General features: G+C 42.6%; 1 protein-coding gene across 1 annotated transcript; it reads right to left on the bottom strand.

Moving 5' to 3' along the window:
- Positions 1-297: 297 nt before the first annotated feature.
- PTGDR (prostaglandin D2 receptor) lies at positions 298-7,804 on the bottom strand. Its single transcript, XM_020882400.2, has 2 exons — positions 6,878-7,804; positions 298-2,453 (listed from the first exon to the last, which is right to left on the bottom strand). The coding sequence occupies exons 1-2, from the start codon at positions 7,721-7,723 to the stop codon at positions 2,214-2,216; spliced, it is 1,086 nt and encodes a 361-aa protein (XP_020738059.2). The 5' UTR covers positions 7,724-7,804; the 3' UTR covers positions 298-2,213.
- Between the last annotated feature and the right edge of the window lie 13,099 nt (positions 7,805-20,903).

Genomic DNA, 20,903 nt, shown 5'->3' with positions numbered 1-20,903 from the left:
TATAATGAATAAATCAATGAAGATCATTGAAAAGTTGACTTTTGACTTAACAAGGACTTCATACAGATGGTGTATCTACATTGTGTTAGACAGAAAGGACCACTAATTCCTTGGATAAACCTATGCAAAATTGTTTAAAGTAACATATTTGCTAATAGGACAGTTTATAAAAATCCATTCTATTAAACTGCTAGAGAATGAAAGGCTGCTGATAAACTTTTACTCAAAACAATGAAACAAAACCAAAACATGAAGTTCTTTTCTTTCATTTGAAGAAAAGTAATTTTCTTTGCAAAATATTATAAAATTATATTTATTGATTCATCTGGGAACTTTTCAAATGATCTTGACAATGATCATAACACTTTCCAAAAGGAGAGCATAAAAAAACAAACTTCCTCTCACAATAAAACACACAGGCAGTTACACATTAAGTACACAAGCAAGAGTTAAAGTCGAAAATGAGTGTATTTTGCATCACATCACGCTTTCAGATTATAATTTGTGTATTCCTGTATTTGACCATTTCACAGTTTTGGTACACACAAAAAATACACATATATTTCCAGGTTAATACCACCTCTGAGATAAACCAGAGGTAAAAATGGGGCTGCTGCTAAACTGGAAATAAGGCAAATACTCTGGTTTTTGGAAGGGATGACTAAATGGGGATCTCAGGCTATTCAAATGTAGCCGGTTCTCCAGCTCAGAGTCTGTGTTGGGTACAAAGGGACCCACAGATGCCAAAAGCCCTCTGAAGCCCCCGTGTATTCTTCTACCCAAGGTGAAAGTTCTTCCCTGCAGGCTGGGTCTACAGTCTCTTTGGTTTAACAGCTGCAGCTGTATTTTCCCCACTTTTCCCTTTTGGTCATAGTGTTGCTAACATTTGTAAACATGATGTACAATTAAATGTACAGTTAAAGTGCTTGGTTGTGCTCCATCTGAGCCATATCCTGCTCCAGCTTGAAACTGTATTTCTCAGGAACTCTTACCATCTCCCCCAAGGGCAGAATATGGCTTTAACAGGTAGGTGTTAAGGTCATCGCCACCATGCTCAGCTGAGACTGACTGAATTCCGGTGAGCTTGTTGCTGTGCTGAATGCCCCGCTCTGTGTAGTAAACATGCTTTCTGGGAAATGATACATCCCAGTCTTTCAAAGAACAATAAATCCCTCCCCACCAAAGAATCCATCAATATGATAAAGCTACAAAATGGAGGTTCCAAAAAACTGAAACATTTTGTAGCCCACTCCCAAATATTTATGCCTACTGACACCCTCCAGATAAGAAATTGGACTTAAAGGATAAATGGAATTTTTTTCTTCTTTGGATTGTAGACCATAGTCACACCTTGCCTCTCATTTACTTATTTATAGCTTTGGCTCTTCACACAAGGCAGTGAGCCTTCTTTCAGGGGTTGGCCGGAGAAGGATGCTCCAAATGCCTGATCTAGTTACATTTTGCACTTCCCTTTTAGGAGGGGCATCTCTAACTCAGACTGTAGTTGCATCAGGTGGCAAAGAAAATATTTAAATAGGAGCAATTGTGACACATAATAAACAAATCAAGTTTCACTAGAAATAAGGAGAATAAGAAAATTTAAGAACAACCTATTACATAATTATGAACAGTGGTGTTTCTTCTGGATTTAAATAAAGACCTAGAGGCCTAAGATCTCCTTAAAAAATTAGGGAAAACAAGTACGCACATTGAAACAATCACCATAATCGCTTTAAGACTTTAAACATTGTTTGGGTCAGTTGATAAATTGTATCCGACTCTTGACACTCTCTTGTAGCCCATCAGGCTCTTCTGTCCCTGGGATTTCCCAGGCAAGAACAGTGGAGTGGGTTGCTATTTCCTTCTCCAGGGGATCTTCCCAATGCAGGGACTGAACCCAGTGCCCAACCCAGAGAATGAACCTGGGTGTCCTGCTTTGCAGGCAGATTCTTTAGCAACTGAGCTACCAGTTTACAATATATGAAAGTGTAGTTGCTATTATAGCTCAAAATGAAAAACTCCACTGAACTGATTCATGAACACAGAGGGACAACACATTATGAAGAATGAACAAAACAGTTCTGAAAATACATTTAGATATTTTGTTATGGAACATACCTTTTAAGGATATAAATTATAAGATTTTTTTGTGGCTCATGGTTCTTTGCAGAAGATGTGATATATTCTTGAGTTTATGAGAGAGGGTAACATAGTTATAGACTGGATTCCATGTTAGTTTGGCAAGAATTGCTGTGCCAATTTCTATATATGAGAGGCCTTATGAAAATCTTGTGAAAAAACATTCGAAACACCGATGTTCTGAAAATGATGAAAATCCAAGGGTCCACAATTGAGATCACAGAGAGAAAGCGCAAGGCTCGGAGGTCTTCAATTTCTTCAGCGGTTCCATTTTGCTCAGGAACAGCTTTAAACGCTCCATGGTAAGCACGATACTGTTTTAAAGAAAAACATTAGATTAGGATAGCAAAAGGTCTATGGCCACGATAAATTCCCTTACTTCACTTATGAAGCATTATTTTTCCATAACACTATGGCAGCTTGCCTTGTGATATTCATTTTGGCCAGTCATGAATGGGTGCAAGTGAGGAGGTGCAGGTCCTCCTGGAAGCCCCAGGCTAACCTCTGGAGCTAGCCTGCTGCAGTCAGAGCTTAGGGCTAGCGTTACCTGGCGGTGCAGAGGAAGAGCTGAAGTGGGACAGAGCCAGTCCACTGAATTGTTTACAAACAGGGTCACCAGACTCCCAAACATACTAAATTTCTTCCCTTCTTTCTTCTGCCTCCTTCCTGTTCTTGATTCTTGGCACAGAAATAAGTCACACGTGAAATGTCGCATGTGTGGAGGCACCAATGAACAGAAACTTCCCTTTCTCTGAACTTTTTTTTTTTCCATTTATTTTTATTAGTTGGAGGCTAATTACTTTACAATATTGTAGTGGTTTTTGCCATACATTGACATGAATCAGCCATGGATTTACATGTGTTCCCCTCTCTGAACTTTTTTTATTGAAGTGTAACTGATATACAATGTTTCAGGTATATAGCATATACATAAATATACGCAAACATAGATGCATATATATACACATACACACATATATACATGTGTGTGTGTGTGTGTGTGTATATATATATCCTTTTTCAGATTCTTTTCTATTATAGGTTACTATAAGATATTGAATATAGTTTTCTCTACTATACTGTAGGTCCTTTATCTATTTTATATATAGTAGTATGTATCTGTTAATCCCAAATCCCTTATTTATCCCTCCCCCCAATTTCTCCTTTGATAACCATAGTTTGTTTTCTATGTCTGTGAATCCATTTGAAACAGAAACTTTTAATCAATGTGAAAAGACAGGAAATATTCCAGTGGAGGGGCTTCCCAGGTGGCGCTAGTGCTAAAGAACCCTCCTGCCAATATGGCAGGTGTAAGAGACATGGGTTTGATCCCTGGATGAGGAAGATCTCCTGGAGGAGGGCATGGCAACCCACTCCAGTATTCTTGCCTGGAGAATACTGGACAAAGGAGCCTGGTAGGCTACAGTCCATAGGGTCACACAGAGTCAGACAAGACTGAAGTGACTTGCATGCATGCATGCATGCATTCCAGTGGAAAGACAGGGGACAACTCATGTAAATTAGTTATTCTTAGCACAGATGCTTATCTTTCTGTGGTTGTCATCCTCTTTTCAGACTAGGAAGAAACCTCCAACATTCCAGGCACTATAATTTAGGGACAGAAAGATAAGCCTATATACCTGTGCCCAGCCACTCCTATTGTCTTGCTCTTCCCTGAGGTCTCCGGTCTCTGGGTAGCCCTGCAAACTGCTTCATCCCTTTCCTGCCATTCAGTCAACACTGCTGTTTTGACCAGCACTGCTTTTTCTCAATACCCTTACATCCCCCAAACCCACTGAGATTTTTAAATTCATAATGGGACAAAATGGATGCTAATGGACCAGAAAATATGCAAAAGCATTAATGGGAGGGGTTACAAATAAGTGCACAGACCAAACCCACTCAAGGCAGTCAGGGATATGAGAAGATGTATGTTCCCATAATTGTTTCCTTACCTTTTTATTCTCTTTTCGGTAGATCGTTTCAGCAGGCTCAGATACTCCCATCTAGTGCACTTAGGAAGACAGAGGTTATCTGGAAGCCCTACCCCATTATAACTGTTCAATAACACAAAGAGTAATAATAATGGCTAATGCCCATACAGAGTTTCATATTCCTAGGCACCATTCTAAGCATTTCACTTTAAAAAGTTTGTTTCATACTCACAAGAATCCTGTTAAGTATGTTCATTATCTCCATTTTACAGATATGGAAATTGATCATGTGCCCAAATCCTACCTTTTTTCCAGGCCAACCTAAAGTATTACCCCCATCTAGAAGCCTCTTTGAAGTGATGGTTAAGCTCATCAGCTTTAGAGTCTGACTATCCAGGTTAGATAGAATCCTCTCACTGGCTATGACATTTCAGGCAAGTTACTCTGTTTCTTCATCTATACAACGGGGACAATTGAACCTATTTTCCAGCATCGTTACAAAATTCGAATGAGATAGTATGAGTAAAACCCTGAGAACAGGTCTTTGCATAAAATAATAATTAAATAATTAGCTAGTATTACTATTTTATCAATTAGGAGTTAATCCTTTCCTTTTCTAAACTCTCTTCTGGCCCTACTCACTCCCTCTCACCCCCAGGATTATAGCTCTGGGGGCAGATGTGAGGTTTTTCTTATTTTAATTCCCTGCAATGAATTACAGTGCCTGGAATGTTGTAGGTTCCAGATCTGAGATGAATGAACAAATGGATGGCAACAGGCTACATACTTGAGTTGCTTGAAAAAGAAAACATTTCATATGACTTAAATCTTTATATTTACTCCTTTCTCCTCAAAGTGGAGTTCAGAAAGATATAATTCTTACTATTTGAGAATGCTTGATTAGCTGGCATCTGGGTAACTGAACGATGTTTAAATTATGAAGACAAATCATTTTATTTCTATGCAGTATTCATCAATATCCATTCTCCTGCATATTAAGTTATTTTAATTGATATTTTCAAGTCAATAGATTTGTATTAGAAATGTAATATTTATTCTATGAATGGCCTTTTAATTTTATTTATTTTGGGGGTTTACTGAAATTATGACAAATTTATTCACTTCTGATAGTGATCAAAATACATACTCTATTCAAGATGTCTGTTTGAACACAATCTAGATTTTCAAAAAACCTCTGATGATCAATAGTATTCTCTAGAAGATACTTTATAAAACTGCTCCTATAAGAGAGGGTTGACTAAGAAACACACAGAATAAACAACAGGCTTGTTTAGAGAATGTAGTCCATTACAGGGAAAATCCGATAGGAAGAGCGCCCCCTGCTGAAACTAGGGATCCACGAAAAAAATGCTGCTGTCGCCAGCTCTCTGGGTACTTAGGCTCTGATTTGCTAACTCCTGCTTCAGAGTGTGGTTCTTCAAATGTGATCTCCACATCAGCAGGTGAGGTGGAGGATGCTGAATTCTTCAAAAATATCTGAATCAGCAACTCTGGAGGACAGGGCCAGCCAGCTATGTTTTTAAAAGCGCTGCTGATGAGTCTGAGTGTGATAAAGTTTGAAAACAATTGCTAAATATCTCCACCTATATCTTTATCTTTTTGTTTATATAGCTATATATTTATTTATTTTGGGGAGTTCCGGCCCTAATCCAGACAACTATTGGCCCAATACTAAGACCTTCATTTAAGGGAAAAATCACATTATATGTCACTTTCATCCACCCTTGAAAGTAATGTCCAAAACTGCTACACTGCCATAAGAAACTTAACTTTCCTATTCACATAAGTCTTGGGGCTCCAAAAACATGGACTTGACAATGAATTTATTTAAACGTTGTTCATGTTGAACAAGTACACTGCAGAGTCAGGAGAGAAAGAGGAGCAATAGTTCTAGCCTCAGCCACTTCTAGATGTCTTGGCAGGGCTCACAGGAGGAAATACCTTCAAAACGACGAAGTAATTCAATCTGCACCACCACCTGCATCAGTAAATTGAAACCCAAAGGGAATGGCTCTCATGTCACCTCGCTTGCCAAGACAGAAACAACACCGGTGGAGACAGGTTATCAGAGCGACACAAGTTGAAACCTTCCTCCACACCTGCTAGTCCAAACAGCCTTTCCGCCTCTGCAGACACCGTCCCCTGCAGCGGCAGTACGGGAAAGGGCGCCCTCCACTCCTCAAAGTTTACACACCAGTTAAAAAAAAACAAGACTAAACGAAGCCTACGTTTTTAGTCACTCGCGTCTGCAAATCACTTTGGCAGGATTACACCTTCCCTTATTCCCTTGCCATGCCAACACCGGAGGCGGGGGGTGGGGTGGAAAGAACGCCCTGATGTCATTTGCGCATTTCTGATGCCACTAAGATCATGAGCAGGTGTAACGAAATAAAACCTCGCTTAGCCATTGGAAAGTGGAAAAGGACCCGTACTGCCGAGGAGAAACCAAGTTCCGCTTCTCAAAGTTCTGAGGTGCAAAAATGGTCCTGAGACCTCAGAGGAAAGCAGACAGCACTGGAGAGGTTCTGCCGGGCTAAGGGGACACAGTCCGGCTCCTGCTTTCCCTCAGTTTCTGTGGCTTTACCTCTTTTCGCTCAACAAATCAGATTCTATCTCCTGAGGACTGCGGAGGGAACGGAACCTGATCCGCGGAACGGGAACAAACCCTCCCGTCTCTGGGCGCAGCTTCTCTTGCACCGCGCCCAACACGCCCTACTCGTCCCTCCCCTCTCCTGCGGCCCACCGCGCGCCCGTCTCCTGAAGCTTTAGCGCGGCCAACTCACAATTAAAGGCAGGGAGCACATGGTGAAGAGCACGGTCATGAGGGCTAGCAGCAGGAGGTGATCCAGCTCCTCCAGGTGCAGCGGGGTCGCCTCCCTCTCGCCCGCGCCCGGCTCGGCGCGTTCCCTGGGGCCCGGGCGCAGGAGTCGCCGCAGCCGCCGGTGCATGGCGTAGAGGTTGCGCATGGCGCTCAGGTTGCACAGCACGATGGCGAGGACCAGCAGCAGCATGAGGCTGGCGTAGAGCACCGAGAAGCTCAGCACGGGCAGCGAGCGCTCCTCGCGGACCATCTGGAAGAAGCACCAGGTGCCAGGGCAGTACTGCACGAACTTCCCGAAGCCCAGGAAGGGCAGCGCGCAGAAAGCGAGGCAGAAGGCGCCCACCACCGGCGCCACCATTGCGCCCCGGCGCGGGGTGAGGTGCCGTCGATAGAAGAAGGGGTGCCCCAGGGAAAGCCAGCACTCCAGGGCCATGGCCAGCAGCTGGAGCGTCGAGGCGAGCCCGAAGAAGGACATGAAGAAGGCGAAGGCTTGGCACAGAGAGCTGTCGGATCCCGGCAGCAGCCCCCGCAGGCTCCGGTTCTGCGCATAGGCGGACAGCACGAAGGGGCTCACGAGGCACTTGCCCAGGAGGTCTGTGATCGTCAGGCCGAACACCAGCACGTAGAAGACGGAGGGCGGCGGGCGCGGCGAGCGCGGCGTGCACGACCCCAGACCGGAGCGCGCCAGCAGCCCCAGCGCCAGCAGGTTGCCCACGAGGCCCGTGCTGAAGAGCACCCAGCCCATCGTCGCCGAATTGCCCTTCTCCACCGACGTGGTGTTGTGGCAGCGGTAAAACAGCGGCCTCATGACCGGCGGCGCGGCGAGCCGGAGCGGAGGCTGCGGGAGGACCGAGGCCACGGGGGTCCGGGTGCAGAAAAGCCTCCCGGCCGCTCAGCGCGTCTCGGCCAGAGAGGTTGCGCCGCCGAGGAAGCTCCGCGGGCGGCGGGGTGTTTCCCACGGCAAGCGCCTCCTATCCAAACTCTCTGGTCACACCCCGCCCCTCGGGGCGGGACGCGCGGCGGGGTGCGCAGCCGACTCTGGCTTTGCAGGACGCGCTGGGTCCTGATAGACCCTCAAGCCCAGCGTCGGGGGACAAAAAGAAGTAGGTAGACTCCCAGCGTCCAAGGCCAGTCCTTCTTGCGAGGCAAGAGAACGTACTGAAAGGGAGGGGAAATTAAGCGGCAGCCACGAGGGTGGAGAGGGGTGAGAGGAAGTGGTGGTGGAAGGACTCTGAAGTCGAGCGCCACTGGGGCGCTCAGAAAGCCCGACGCTAGTTTTCATCTTAGTGCTTTGAGGAGGGGAAAAGGTAACCAACCTTCACGTTAACACCTATACCCTGAAACAGGGTCTTCTAGATCCTGAAATAGGAACAATGAGCTTCATCCCCTAGGTGAGGAAACACACCTTGGAAGGTCGAGTTAACTCTTAGGGTGACAGAGCTAGTAGGTAGAGCTGTACCTGAAACCCGAATCTGCTATTCAGAGTCTATCTGTCTTGCTTCCATGGTTTCTCCTTTGAAGATTTCAGGGAAGTGGCTCCAGGGAAAACCAACAGGAGATGTTGGGTGGCATGAATCACGGTGGTTGTGTAGACATGGTGAGAAGAGGATGGTTAAGAACGCTGATGATATCAGACCTGGGTTTAAGTCCTGGTTCTACTGCTTACTGCCCGTGTGACCCTGAGAGACTTGCTTAACCTCGTGAGAAGTAACGATCTAACAGCTTGTTTGCCTCTTGGGAAACATAAGGATAATGTGTGTAAAGTGCAGACACATAGGAAGTGCTGAGTATAGTACATTTATCAGAATTCTCCTGTGTTTTAGGGAGGCTGTTTTAGTAGCTAATGTTTAGCTGCAATCTTGAGCATGGGTTTTGAAACCAGAAAATAGGAGACTTAGTTTGGAGCTTTTTCACTCTGGTTTGTGACTACTCGAAAACATTTCTTCTCTTCTGGCCTTTGACCTGGTTGCATCGGAGAGGCAAAGGAGTTAAATTGTGGTAAGTGTGGTAATATCTTTAATTTACACTTGATACCCTGTGAGAGTGGAGGAGGAAATGGCAACCCACTCCAGTATTCTTGCCTGGAAAATCCCATGAACGAAAGAGCCTGGAGGGCTACAGTCCGTGGGGTCACAAAGAGTCCAACATGACTGAGCAACTAACACACACGTGTGAGAGAAACTGGCTTGAGTGTATAAATTTGAGTGGGATGACCGGGGCCCTATTATATAAACAAGTAAATTATGCCTTGGCTTGAAGAAACTAATTTTTAGGCTCAGTGCCTGTTCTGATGGACAGACTCAGAGAGAAAGACTATTGGACTTAAGATGTAAAAGCCTTAAGGATAGCAGGAAAGGCTGCTTTCAGACTGAAAGCCTGGCCAGTAATTCAGGTCATGGGGTGGAGATGAAGAGTCCAAGCTTTGGAGTTAGGTAGTTCTGAACTCCATCATTAGCCGTGTAACCTGGGAGTAATTTTACTCAGTCTCTCTTGAGTCTCATAAATAGGACATGGGACTTATGCTGACCTTTTAGGGTTATTGTGAAGCTGGGAAAGCATAAGGCATTTGTCATAGAGTAATAAAAATACTGAGCGCTAAGATTTATAGGCCCTTGTTTATATATGCAGAACCCTCTGTAATCCTTTCACATCTAGTCACTCAATTAATAGGTCTTCCAGGGCTTAGTTACTTTCTCTCTCTCCTTCCTACCACCTCTCATGCCCACTTCCAGCCCCTAAAGAATAATGATGGATTTAGAAGAGCTCCATTTGCATTGATAAAGTGGAAGAAGTAGCAGTCTCAATAACCAAAGGGCATAAGAATCTGATGAATCTGAGGTCTGCTGTCTAGACAGAAACACACACACCGGTGCAATTTATACCCATTTCAGTGTTTTCACAGTTTTGTAAAGTTTCACTGTGCTGCCCAGAGGAAGCCCAGTGGACTCTAGCTTAAGAATCTTCCCCTAATGATGTTGTATAGGGATGTTCTCTGAGGTGTACCTATTCTCTCTCTCTTTTTTTTTCTTTTTTCAGTCTTATTTTTCTCTTCCAGCTGCCTTGACCTCTATAGCCCTTCTGATAATGTAAACACCCTTTTAGAAACAACTCTAAAGTGGGACTGAAGGGGCACTGTGGATCCTTGACATGATCTCTGTATGTCATGCTTCAGAGGTTGACGGCTTTGAACGGATATAATTCAGGAAACCACATGCTTCCTCCTGACCAATGTAGCTGGCCTTTACCATGGGGTTTCCGGCCTGTTCTGCCTGTTCCCTCTGGTTCATCCTGCCCTGTTTTCAGGCTTAACTTTGGAGTCTCCTGTCCCTCCTCCTAAGGAATCTTACACCTTCACTCTTCAGCCCAGAGAAGAATCATCTGTTCATTCATCAAGTATTTTTTTGAACCTTTACTTTGTGCCAGGCATGGGGAGGGGGGTGGTGGTGAGTTGTGTGGGCTTTGAGGAACATACAGCAAAGAGAGAAGGCCAGTGACTGTCATATGATTTTTACATGGTTACATTGATACATTTTTGTATCAGTTTTCAGAGTAACTAGGCTAAGTCATCCCCCCCCCCTCGCCCCCACAAACAAAAGGGAAGCTTCTAATGAAAATATCTTGGGTCCAGTTACATAGAAAGGTATCTTCATTATCTGCAGAGCTTTACCACGCTGCTTATTTGGGTTATAAGACAAATCTACTGGAAAAATATATATGGTATAATGTAAGCAGACACATCTAAATATATAATGTATAATGATTTTGTAAATATAAAGACTGCATATGCTCATGGACAAGAACTAGAGGTTGACATAGGCACATAAAACATGAACTTAAACTTGAGAAGTGATGGTAGAAAGTTTCTTTTTAGATTTGCGATATTTTTAATATAGTATCTGTAATAATCATCTGAAAAGAGTTTAAACAGAAAACAAGTATATGCTCATGACTAGACTTTAGGAAGGGAAGAGTAGGGAAAAGAGTAATATTTCCTGGATCCATCCTGACTGTCCTTTTTTTTTTTTTTTAAACTGAATATTTTTTTTCCATTTATTTTTATTAGTTGGAGGCTAATTACTTTACAACATTGCACTGGTTTTTGTCATACATTGAAATGAATTAGCCATGGATTTACATGTATTCCCCATCCCGATCCCCCCTCCCACCTCCCTCTCCACCCGATCCCTCTGGGTCTTCCCAGTGCTCCAGGCCCGAGCACTTGTCTCATGCATCCAACCTGGGCTGGTGATCTGTTTCACCCTAGATAATATACATGTTTCGATGCTGTTCTCTTGAAACATCCCACCCTCGCCTTCTCCCGCAGAGTCCACAGGTCTGTTCTATACATCTGAGTCTCTTTTTCTGTTTTGCATATAGGGTTATTGTTACCATCTTTCTAAATTCCATATATATGTGTTAGTATACTGTAATGGTGTTTATCTTTCTGGCTTACTTCTCTCTGTATAATGGGCTCCAGTTTCATCCATCTCATTAGAACTGATTCAAATGAATTCTTTTTAATGGCTGAGTAATATTCCATGGTGTATATGTACCACAGCTTCCTCATCCATTCATCTGCTGATGGGCATCTAGGTTGCTTCCATATCCTGGCTATTATAAACAGTGCTGCGATGAACATTGGGGTGCACGTGTCTCTTTCAGATCTGGTTCCCTCTGTGTGTATGCCCAGAAGTGGGATTGCTGGGTCATATGGCAGTTCTATTTTCAGCTTTTTAAGAAATCTCCACACTGTTTTCCATAGCGGCTGTACTAATTTGCATTCCCACCAACAGTGTAAGAGGGTTCCCTTTTCTCCCCACCCTCTCCAGCATTTATCGCTTGTAGAGTTTTGCCATCCTGACTGTCCTTACCCGTCCCTCACTCCCACTGAACTCTAAAGTGATATTTTGGGCCGGGAGATTGTGAAGAGCAGAGAATAGAGAGGAGGAAAGCTAAAGAGTAAAGAACAAACTTAACTAACGATTTCAGAGCATCTGCTGTGTGCTAGTGGCCGTGCTGGACACTCTGCACATGCAGGGGTGAGGGGGTGGCATGTATTGTCGGTGTGGTAGTGATGGAGGGAGGGGAAGGTCTTTGCAGTCATACTGTGTGAATTCACATCTCAGCTTTACCCCCTTGCACAGCATTGTACCCTTGAATAACCTTCTAACTTTTCTAAACCTGTTTCCTTGTCTGTGAAAATGGACTGAGGAGGAGTCATTGTACTGAATTCAGTGAACACATATGGTAGTTTTGTGGCTTAAATAAAAATGCTCTTCATGGAGCTATCATTCTTAGCCATGGCTGTACATTATTTATTCTTTTTTAATTGAAGTATAGTTGATTGACAGTATTTCAGGTATACCGCAAAGTGACTCGGTTAATAGGTTTATAAACCTGTAACCCATTTTGATATCTTTTGCTGCCAAAGCGAGTGATTAAATCCTCCAGAGATTCTGAGGAGTGGGTGTGTGTATCTTGGCTGACCTCAGTGGACCTTCTGTGTCCACGTGTAAATCAGGACTAATGTCTCTGTATGTTTGGGTCTTGGAGAAAACATATTTTGAGTTATGGCTTGGCTGTAGTTTCAACCCTTAGATCAGAATGAAGTTTTGAAAATGCTTTTGTGTGATGATGAGCTGGGAATAAACAAATGGTGGAATATACATTTGTTAACCCAGTTATAGGTTAGACAGTCCCCTGATAATTGAGGTTTTCTAGCAGTTTGCTCGTGGCTCTAAGGAATATTGTTGACAGGTGTGGCTGGTTTGCTCCCTGTGATGCAGATGCTGAGATGGAGGCCGGCACGTAGGATATTCATTAGGGAGTGCTTGGGGGATTAACACCTGTGAAAGAGAATGAACAGAAGCAGGACTGGGTCGAGGGAGGAGTCAGGCTGTGATCCAGTTTCAGTAAAAGGCCTGAACCAACCTGACTGGAAGCTCAGAAGCTGAAAGGGATCCTTAGAGTTGCCCTGAGCTGGGGAGTGAGGGCCTTATTGCGTTGGGTAGGGTGGGCCAGACACTGAGGACCCAGGGAAGGGCACATGGCTTTGGGTGCAGCAACTCTTTTGAGACCTGGAGAGGGCTTCCCTGGTAGCTCAGAAGGTAAAGAATTTGTCTGCATTGCAGAAGACCTGGGTTCGATCCTTGGGTCAGGAAGATGCCCTGGAAAAGGGAATGACTACCTGCTCTAGTATTCTTGTCTGGAGAATTCCATGGACAGAGGAGCCTGGTGGGTTACAGTCCATGGGGTCACAAAGAGTTGGACATGACTGAGTGACTAACACTTAACTAATACCTGGAGGGAGCTGACAGCCAAGGGCTATGTACCAGTAGCTGGAGGAATAAGCACTTTAGTCTGGAGGGAGATCTGGGTGGTGTGTCAAAGTGTCTGCTACCTGGATTGTACTGGTGGGGTTCTCAGAGACCTGGAGGCAGTGGGCTCTTAGGCTTCACCCACACTTAGCTCAGGTTTAATGAAGCCTCCCTAAATTTCTTTGTGGTGTCCCAGGCAGATTAGGCCAATGCATAGGTTACAGCATTCCAATACTATTTTTTTAATTCATACTTTTTTTGTGTGTGATCTACCTTTCCTCAGCATAGTCTTGGATTTTTATTTCTTCAGATTCTTCCCAGAAGTCACCCTCATCCCCAAACCTAAGAAACCCATTCCCTTGGCCTCCCTGAAAGTCCCATTGCATTTACTGTATTACATTGTGTTGTGTGTTTGCACACTGGGTTGTGAGTCTCTGATGAGCAACCATGTCTTATTCCACTTTCTCCCACAGGTCCCAGCACACACTGCTAGGCATACAATAGATATTTACTAAATGAGCAAATAACCAAAATAACTTTTATTTATTTTTTTGTCCTGAAAGACTCTCCTGAATCTGAAACAATTTTCATCTTTCCTTCTAAGAAGCTAAGATATTCTTCTGTATTCAGCTGCCAGGCAGAAAGCCCAGGGTCAAACAAATTTAAGTTGTATGCACACGCAAGGCTGGGTCTCAAAATTGTTTTGTATATCTGTATGCAGCTCTGGAGGAAGACCTAAAGGAAATAATGGAGACTGGATTTTTTTTTTTTTTAATTGGAGATAGTTGCTTTGCAATGTTGTGTTAGTTTCCACTGTACAGCGAAGTGAATCAGCTGTATGGGTACACATGTCCCCTCTTTTTTAGATTTCCTTCCCATCTAGGTCACCGCAGAGCATTGAGTGGAGTTCCCTGTGCTATACAGTAGGTTCTCATTAGTTATTTTTAATTTATGGCTGTGCTGGGTGTTTGTTGCTGTGTGTGGGCCCCTTTTCTAGTTGCAGCACTGGCTTTCTCTAGTTGCAGTGAGCTGGGGCTACTCTTCAGTTGTGGTGTGTGAGCTTCTCATTGTGGTGGCTTTTCTTGCTGCAGACCATGGGCTCTGGAGTGCATGTGGGCCCAGTCGTTGTGGCTCATGGGCTTAGTTGCTCTGTGGCATGTGGAATCTTCCTGGGCCAGGGGTCAAATCTGTGTCCCCTGCATGGGCAGGCAGATTTTTAACCACTGAACCACCCAGGGGAGCCTGGTTTGTTATTTCTTTTACATGTAGTAGTATATATATATGTCAATCCCAATCTCCCAAGAGACTGGCTTTTGAAATCAATTGTTTTTCTGTGTCTGTGCTAATTTATATGAAAGATTGTTGTTGTTCAGTTGATCAGTTGTGTCCAGCTTTTTTTGACCCCATGGACTACAGTATGCCAGGCTTCCCTGTCCTTCATCATCTCCTGGAGCTTGCTCAAACTCATGTCCATTGAGTCGGTGATGCCATCCAATCATCTCATCCTCTGTAATCCCCTTCTCCTCCTGCCTTCAGTCTTTCCCAGCATCAGGGTCTTTTCCAGTGAGTCAGCTCTTTGCATCAGAGTATTGGAGTTTCAGCTTCAGCATCAGTCCTTCCAAAGAATATTCAGGATTGATTTCCTTTAGAGTTTACTGGTTTGATCTCCTTGCAGTCCAAGGGACTCTCAAGAGTCTCCTCCAACAGTTCAAAAGCATCAGTTCTTTGGCACTCAGTCTTCTTTTATTTATTTATTTATTTATTTTTTCCCATTTATTTTTATTAGTTGGAGGCTAATTACTTTACATCATTACAGTAGTTTTTGTCATACATTGAAATGAATTAGCCATGGATTTACATGTATTCCCCATCCCGGTCCCCCCTCCCACCTCCCTCTCCACCTGATCCCTCTGGGTCTTCCCAGTGCACCAGGCCCGAGCACTTGTCTCATGCACCCAACCTGGGCTGGTGATCTTTTTCACCCTAGATAATATACATGTTTCAATGCTGTTCTCTTGAAACATCCCACCCTTGCCTTCTCCCAGAGTCCACAAGTCTGTTCTATACATCTGAGTCTCTTTTTCTGTTTTGCATATAGGGTTATCATTACCATCTTTCTAAATTCCATATATATGTGTTAGTATACTGTAATGGTCTTTATCTTTCTGGCTTACTTCGCTCTGTATAATGGGCTCCAGTTTCATCCATCTCGTTAGAACTGATTCAAATGAATTCTTTTTAATGGCTGAGTAATATTCCATGGTGTATATGTACCACAGCTTCCTCATCCATTCATCTGCTGATGGGCATCTGGGTTGCTTCCATGTCCTGGCTATTATAAACAGTGCTGCGATGAACATTGGGGGCACTCAGTCTTCTTTACAGTCCAGCTCTCACATCCATACATGATTACTGGAAAAACCATAGCTTTGACTATATGAACTTTTGTTGGCAAATGTCTGCTTTTTAATATACTGTCTAGGTTTGTCATAGCTTTCCTTCCAAGGAGCTTTCCTTCCTTTTAGTTCCATGACTGCAGTCACCATCTGCAGTGATTTAGAAGCCAAAGAAAGTAAAGTCTGTCACTATTTCCATTGTTTCTCCATCTATTTGCCATGAAGTGATGGAATTGGATGCCATGATCTTAGGTTTTTTTTTTATCTTAGTGTTTTGAATGTTGAGTTTTAAGTCAGCTTTTTCACTCTCCTCTTTTACCTTCATCAAGAGACTCTTTAGTTCCTCTTTGCTTTCTGCCATAAGGTGGTGTCATCTGCATATCTGAGGTTATTGATATTTCTCCTGGTAATCTTGATTCCAGCTTGTGCTTCATCCAGCCTGGCATTTCACATGATGTACTCTACATTTAAGTTAAACAAGCAGGGTGATAATATACAGCCTTGATGTACTCCTTTCCCAATTTGGAACCAGTCCATTGTTCTATGTCCTGTTCTAACTGTTGCTTCTTGACCTGCATACAGGTTTCTCAGGAGGCAGGTAAACAAGTGGGTAAATCTAAATAAATATATCCTATACAAAACAACAATCATAAAGCCTTGTGTAGTTTAAATATGTATAGAATTAAATGAATGATGACAATAGCACAGGAGGCATGGGCATAAATGGAGTTAAAATGTTTTAAGGTTTTAGCATTATCTAGGAAGTGGTAAAAGTATTAATATATACACTGTAGAATAATAAGTCAACAATGCATGTCATACTCTCTAGAGGAACAGTTAAATAATAGTAAAAAAGTATATAATTAATAAAGAAGAAAATGTACCAACATAAAATATTCATCTATTTCAAAAGAAGGGAAAAAGTAAAAACATAAAATATAAAAAACTAATAGTGAGATGGTAGATATAAACTCAATTGTATCATCAATAATATTAAGTGTAAGTCAATTAAAGTCATTTCAGACTTTTAATTTTGAAAAAATTAAGCTGCTTCTCACTGATTAGAAGCACACAGAACATAGGAGGTACAGTGAAACTAAGAAAGTTAGCAATTTATGCATCATTTAAAATTAAGTACAATTATTTTTGCAAACTACAGACATCTCTTCTGCCTCTTGTTTTTTCAAATGAGATCTCCAATGTTTTGAAACATCAACTGGCAGTGAGGAGATAGAGTGAATGAAAGGAAAACTAAACCAAAAGGAAAGGACTTACATACAGCTCTTAAAAAGCTGACTTCTGTTGCCTTTGTAAAAGGCTGGTGCTTAAATATTGAATAAAAACCAGGTAACTCATATTTTCAAGATATTAAGAAAGAAAGATGTTGGCACATTCATGCCAATTAAATTAACATTAGTATGGCTTTTGAATGTAGGTTCTGGGACTCATGGCTAGATAGAGGCCATTTGGGAGCAATTTTTATTGCAAGTCTTTCAAACTTGGACTCCTGTTCATATGCCCAAAGATTAATAAGTTTGTAAGAACGTTTAATGTCACACTTTTATTTAAATAATTTAAAACATTTGTGTGAGTCTGTTCTGGCTAGTCAATATGACCTAGTACTGTTCCCGTGTTCCTGTTCATAATCACATGGTGCCAAGGCCTTACGATGTCATAGCACAGTGTAAAAAGAAATGTTTCACACTTACTCCAATAAACAAAAACTGTGAAAGAATCACTTTACCATGTGGCACATAATGATATAGGCCCATAGAACCCAATAGAAACTTCAAGCCAACAGTCAATTCCGTATTCATATTTTCAATGGATCCACCCACTTTTCAAATTCCATCAGCATCAAATGTAGTAGTACAAACCCAGTGAAGTCTTCTCTGTTAAATTTGCATTTTGGGGTACACACAAATGAGCCATCAAAATCATAGATCTGGGGCTTAAGATGTGTTCACTGTAAAAAGGAAAACTAACAAAACATGAATGATGATAGTGATTCATCACCTTGAAGACCAAGTTGTAGAGAGCTATAGTTGGGCTCCCTTCACTATGGTCCAAATGAGAGCTTGGCAACGGCCGTAAAAACGCCCCAAACAAGTAACCACAAGGATTCATGCCTTGGGTATCTTGACAAAAGGGAATCCTTTTTGCTCTAGGGAAGATCAACATCAACTGACAGGAGCATGTCCAGACTCTCTGGGTCCTTAGGAGATGAAGAAGGGTGGAACCTTGCTGACCCTGAGAGAACAAGAAAACCAAGAAACAAAAATGTTTCCTTCTGGGAGTTGCCTGCTATAAAGCAGCAAGAAACGGTTTAAGGTATGTAGGTAAACTGGGTCTCTATGACCAGCTCCAAGAGCTGAGTTCTAAACCCAAGGAGCCAAGCTTTAGTGGAGAAGAACAACTAAAATAGACTCCTACACACCAGAGGCACAGAAGGGGAATGGTGATCATTTGAAACAGCAACAATAGCAAAAATATCAGCACTTCGTGAGATTTGAGTCTAGCTCAAAATTTTTTTCCTGAAACTAAAAACATGAGTGTCAAACACAACTTAGTAGATGAAATGAAGTTGCTTTCTTGTAAGACAGAGATGCTTTCTTTGGCTGTCTGGTTGTTTATTCAAAAGTTCAGCTCCTTTTGTGTATTATGGTTGGAATGGTTCATAGCCTCTTTCTGGACCCCATCATGGCCTGAGAGATTTGGGTTTTGGACCTTAACAATTCTCTGTGTCCACCCAGGTATATTTTTCAAACTCCTTACACTGTTCCTAGGATTTAGAAAACTTGACATGCCCCTGAAAACTTCCCTGCAGCCTTGCATAAGCACACTGCTCCTCAGGCAGCTCAGCTGTCTCCCCACTGTGGGGTCAGGAATTCAGGCACCAGACCCTTGGAGGGCTTTGCTTGAGGTTCTTTTATTTTTCCAGGGCTGCATTCCCAAGGCCTCTTCCCGTGCTCTGCAGATACTTCATCTCCCTTTTCTCTTCACAACTTTTCCATGAGTATTAATAGCACTTAATATTAATAACTTGCAATCTACATATATATGACCCAAAATTTTAAGGTTCTAGGATTTATGTTCGTGGTTTTTATATATTCCAGTTTTTTGTGAAGTTCTCTATCCTATCATGTATTTTTACTGAACATTTTAATCACAGCTATTTTAAAGTCCATGGCAGATCATTCTAATATCTGAGTTGTCTGCAAGTGTATTTCTATTGTCTGCTTTTTCTTTTGGTCCTGCCTGATCATTTTTAAATGAATGCCGAACATTGTGTAAAAATTCTGTAGAAGCTTTGATGAAGTTATCTTTCTCCAGGTAGGGTTCAGTTATTTTTTAGAGGATAACTAGAGTGAAGGCAAATGACCTTAATCCATCAGGGACTCAGGCTTCTCTGGCGGCTCAGTGGTAAAAAATCTGCCTGCTAACTCAGGAGATGTAGGTTTGATCCCTGGAGGAGGAAATGGACATGGACAGAGGAACCTGGCGGGTTATAGTCCATGGGGTAACCAAAGAGTCAGACACAACTAAACAACAATCAGAGACTAAGCTGACTTGAGGTTGAGTGCAAGTCTTTGTAAAGCATCCTAGGCTGAGGGAGTGAATGGGGGCTGAAATCTAGCTTGTAACTCTGCTCCCTAAGCCTTGATTCCCACTGTGATCTGCATATGCCCAGAGGAATGTATGTTCTATTCAATTCATACAAAAGTATGCATAATGGCCATGTGGTTGCCCATTTTCAGCTCTTCTCATTGCTGTCACATTCAAGGAAAATGGGAATGGAAACAAATTTTTCAGTGAGGTCTTCCAGTGAGGTCTTCTGTGGCAACCTCAGTTACAGCTATGGTCTTCCAATACTTGTTCTGAAATTCCAAGAAACTTATAAGACTAACTGAAAAGAAAAGCACCAGTCCATTAAAAAAGAACATGAGTAGCATCATGATATATACATCTACATTTTAATAATAATTTTGTAAAACATTGTCCTGAGGTGTTTGCTGCTGCTAAGTCACTTCAGTCGTGTCCGACCCTTCACGACCCCATGGACTGCAGCCCACCAGGCTCCTCTGTCCATGGGATTTTCCAGGCAAGAGTACTGGAGTGGGGTGCCATTGCCTTCTCCGCCTGAGGTGTTTAGATGTTTAATTAATTACAAGCAATATTGAGTGGCAAATGTCAAGACAAAGGAGCCAGGATACAGAATAGATGCTCTCTGAAGAGTGACAGGCAAATTTTCTCCAAAATCCCACAGGTATTTCAGTGCACAATTATAAGCCTTCTTGGTTTCAAGATGATGGGAACAAAGAGAGTAGTAGTTGTTGTTGTTCAACTGCTAAATCATGTCTGACTCTTTGCAACCCCATGAACTGCAGCATGCCAGGCTTCCCTGTCCTTCACTATCTCCTGGAGTTTGCTCAGATTCATGTCCATTGAGTTGGTGATGCTATCTCATCTTCTGCCACCCCCTTTTCCTTTTGTCTTTAGTCTTTCCCAGCATCAGGGTCTTTCCCAATCAGTCAGCTCTTAGTATCACATGGTCAGAGTATTGGCACTTCAGCTTCAGCATCAGTCCTTCCAATGAATATTCAGGGTTGGTTTCCTTTAGGATTGACTGGTTTGATCTCCTTGCAGTCCAAGGGACTCTCAAGAGTCTTCTCCAGCACCAGAGTTTGAAAGCATCAATTCTTTGGTGCTCAGCCTTCTTTATGGTCCAACTCTCACATCCATACATGACTACTAGAAAAACCATAGCTTTAACTATACAGACCTTTGTTGGCAAAATGATGTCTCTGCTTTTTAACACACTGTCTAGGTTTGTCATAGCTTTTCTTCTAAGGAGCATCTTTTAATTTCATGGCTTCAGTCACCATCCACATTGATTTTTGAGCCCAATAAAATAAAATCTGCCACTATTTGCACTTTTCCCCCATCTGTTTGCCATGAAGTGATGGGGCCAGAATCCATGATCTTAGTTTTTTGAATGTTGAGTTTTAAGCCAGCTTTTTCACTCTTCTCTTTCTCCATCATTAAGAGGCTCCTTAGTTCTTCTTCGCTTTCTACCATTAGAGTGGTATCATTGGCATATCTGAGGGTGTTGATATTTCTCCCAGAAATCTTGATTCCAGCTTGTGCTTCATCCACTCTGGCATTTCACATGATGTACTCTGCGTAGAAGTTAAATAAGCTAGGTAACAAGAGTAGAAGACCCAGTAAATAACTAGAATCTCTGCCAAAGCTAGAAACCAGGCTGCCTCATCAA

Source organism: Odocoileus virginianus, chromosome 6, assembly GCF_023699985.2.
Source record: "Odocoileus virginianus isolate 20LAN1187 ecotype Illinois chromosome 6, Ovbor_1.2, whole genome shotgun sequence".
Lineage (NCBI taxonomy): Eukaryota > Metazoa > Chordata > Mammalia > Artiodactyla > Cervidae > Odocoileus > Odocoileus virginianus.
This window is presented reverse-complemented; position numbering and strand designations above follow the sequence as displayed.

Coding starts and splice junctions, on each gene's coding strand:
- PTGDR (XM_020882400.2), bottom strand. CDS start 7,723: ATGAGGCCGCTGTTTTACCGCTGCCACAACACCACGTCGGTGGAGAAG. Junction 2,454..6,877: donor TGTGCTCCCTGCCTTTAATT/GTGAGTTGGCCG, acceptor TCTTTAAAACAG/TATCGTGCTTACCATGGAGC.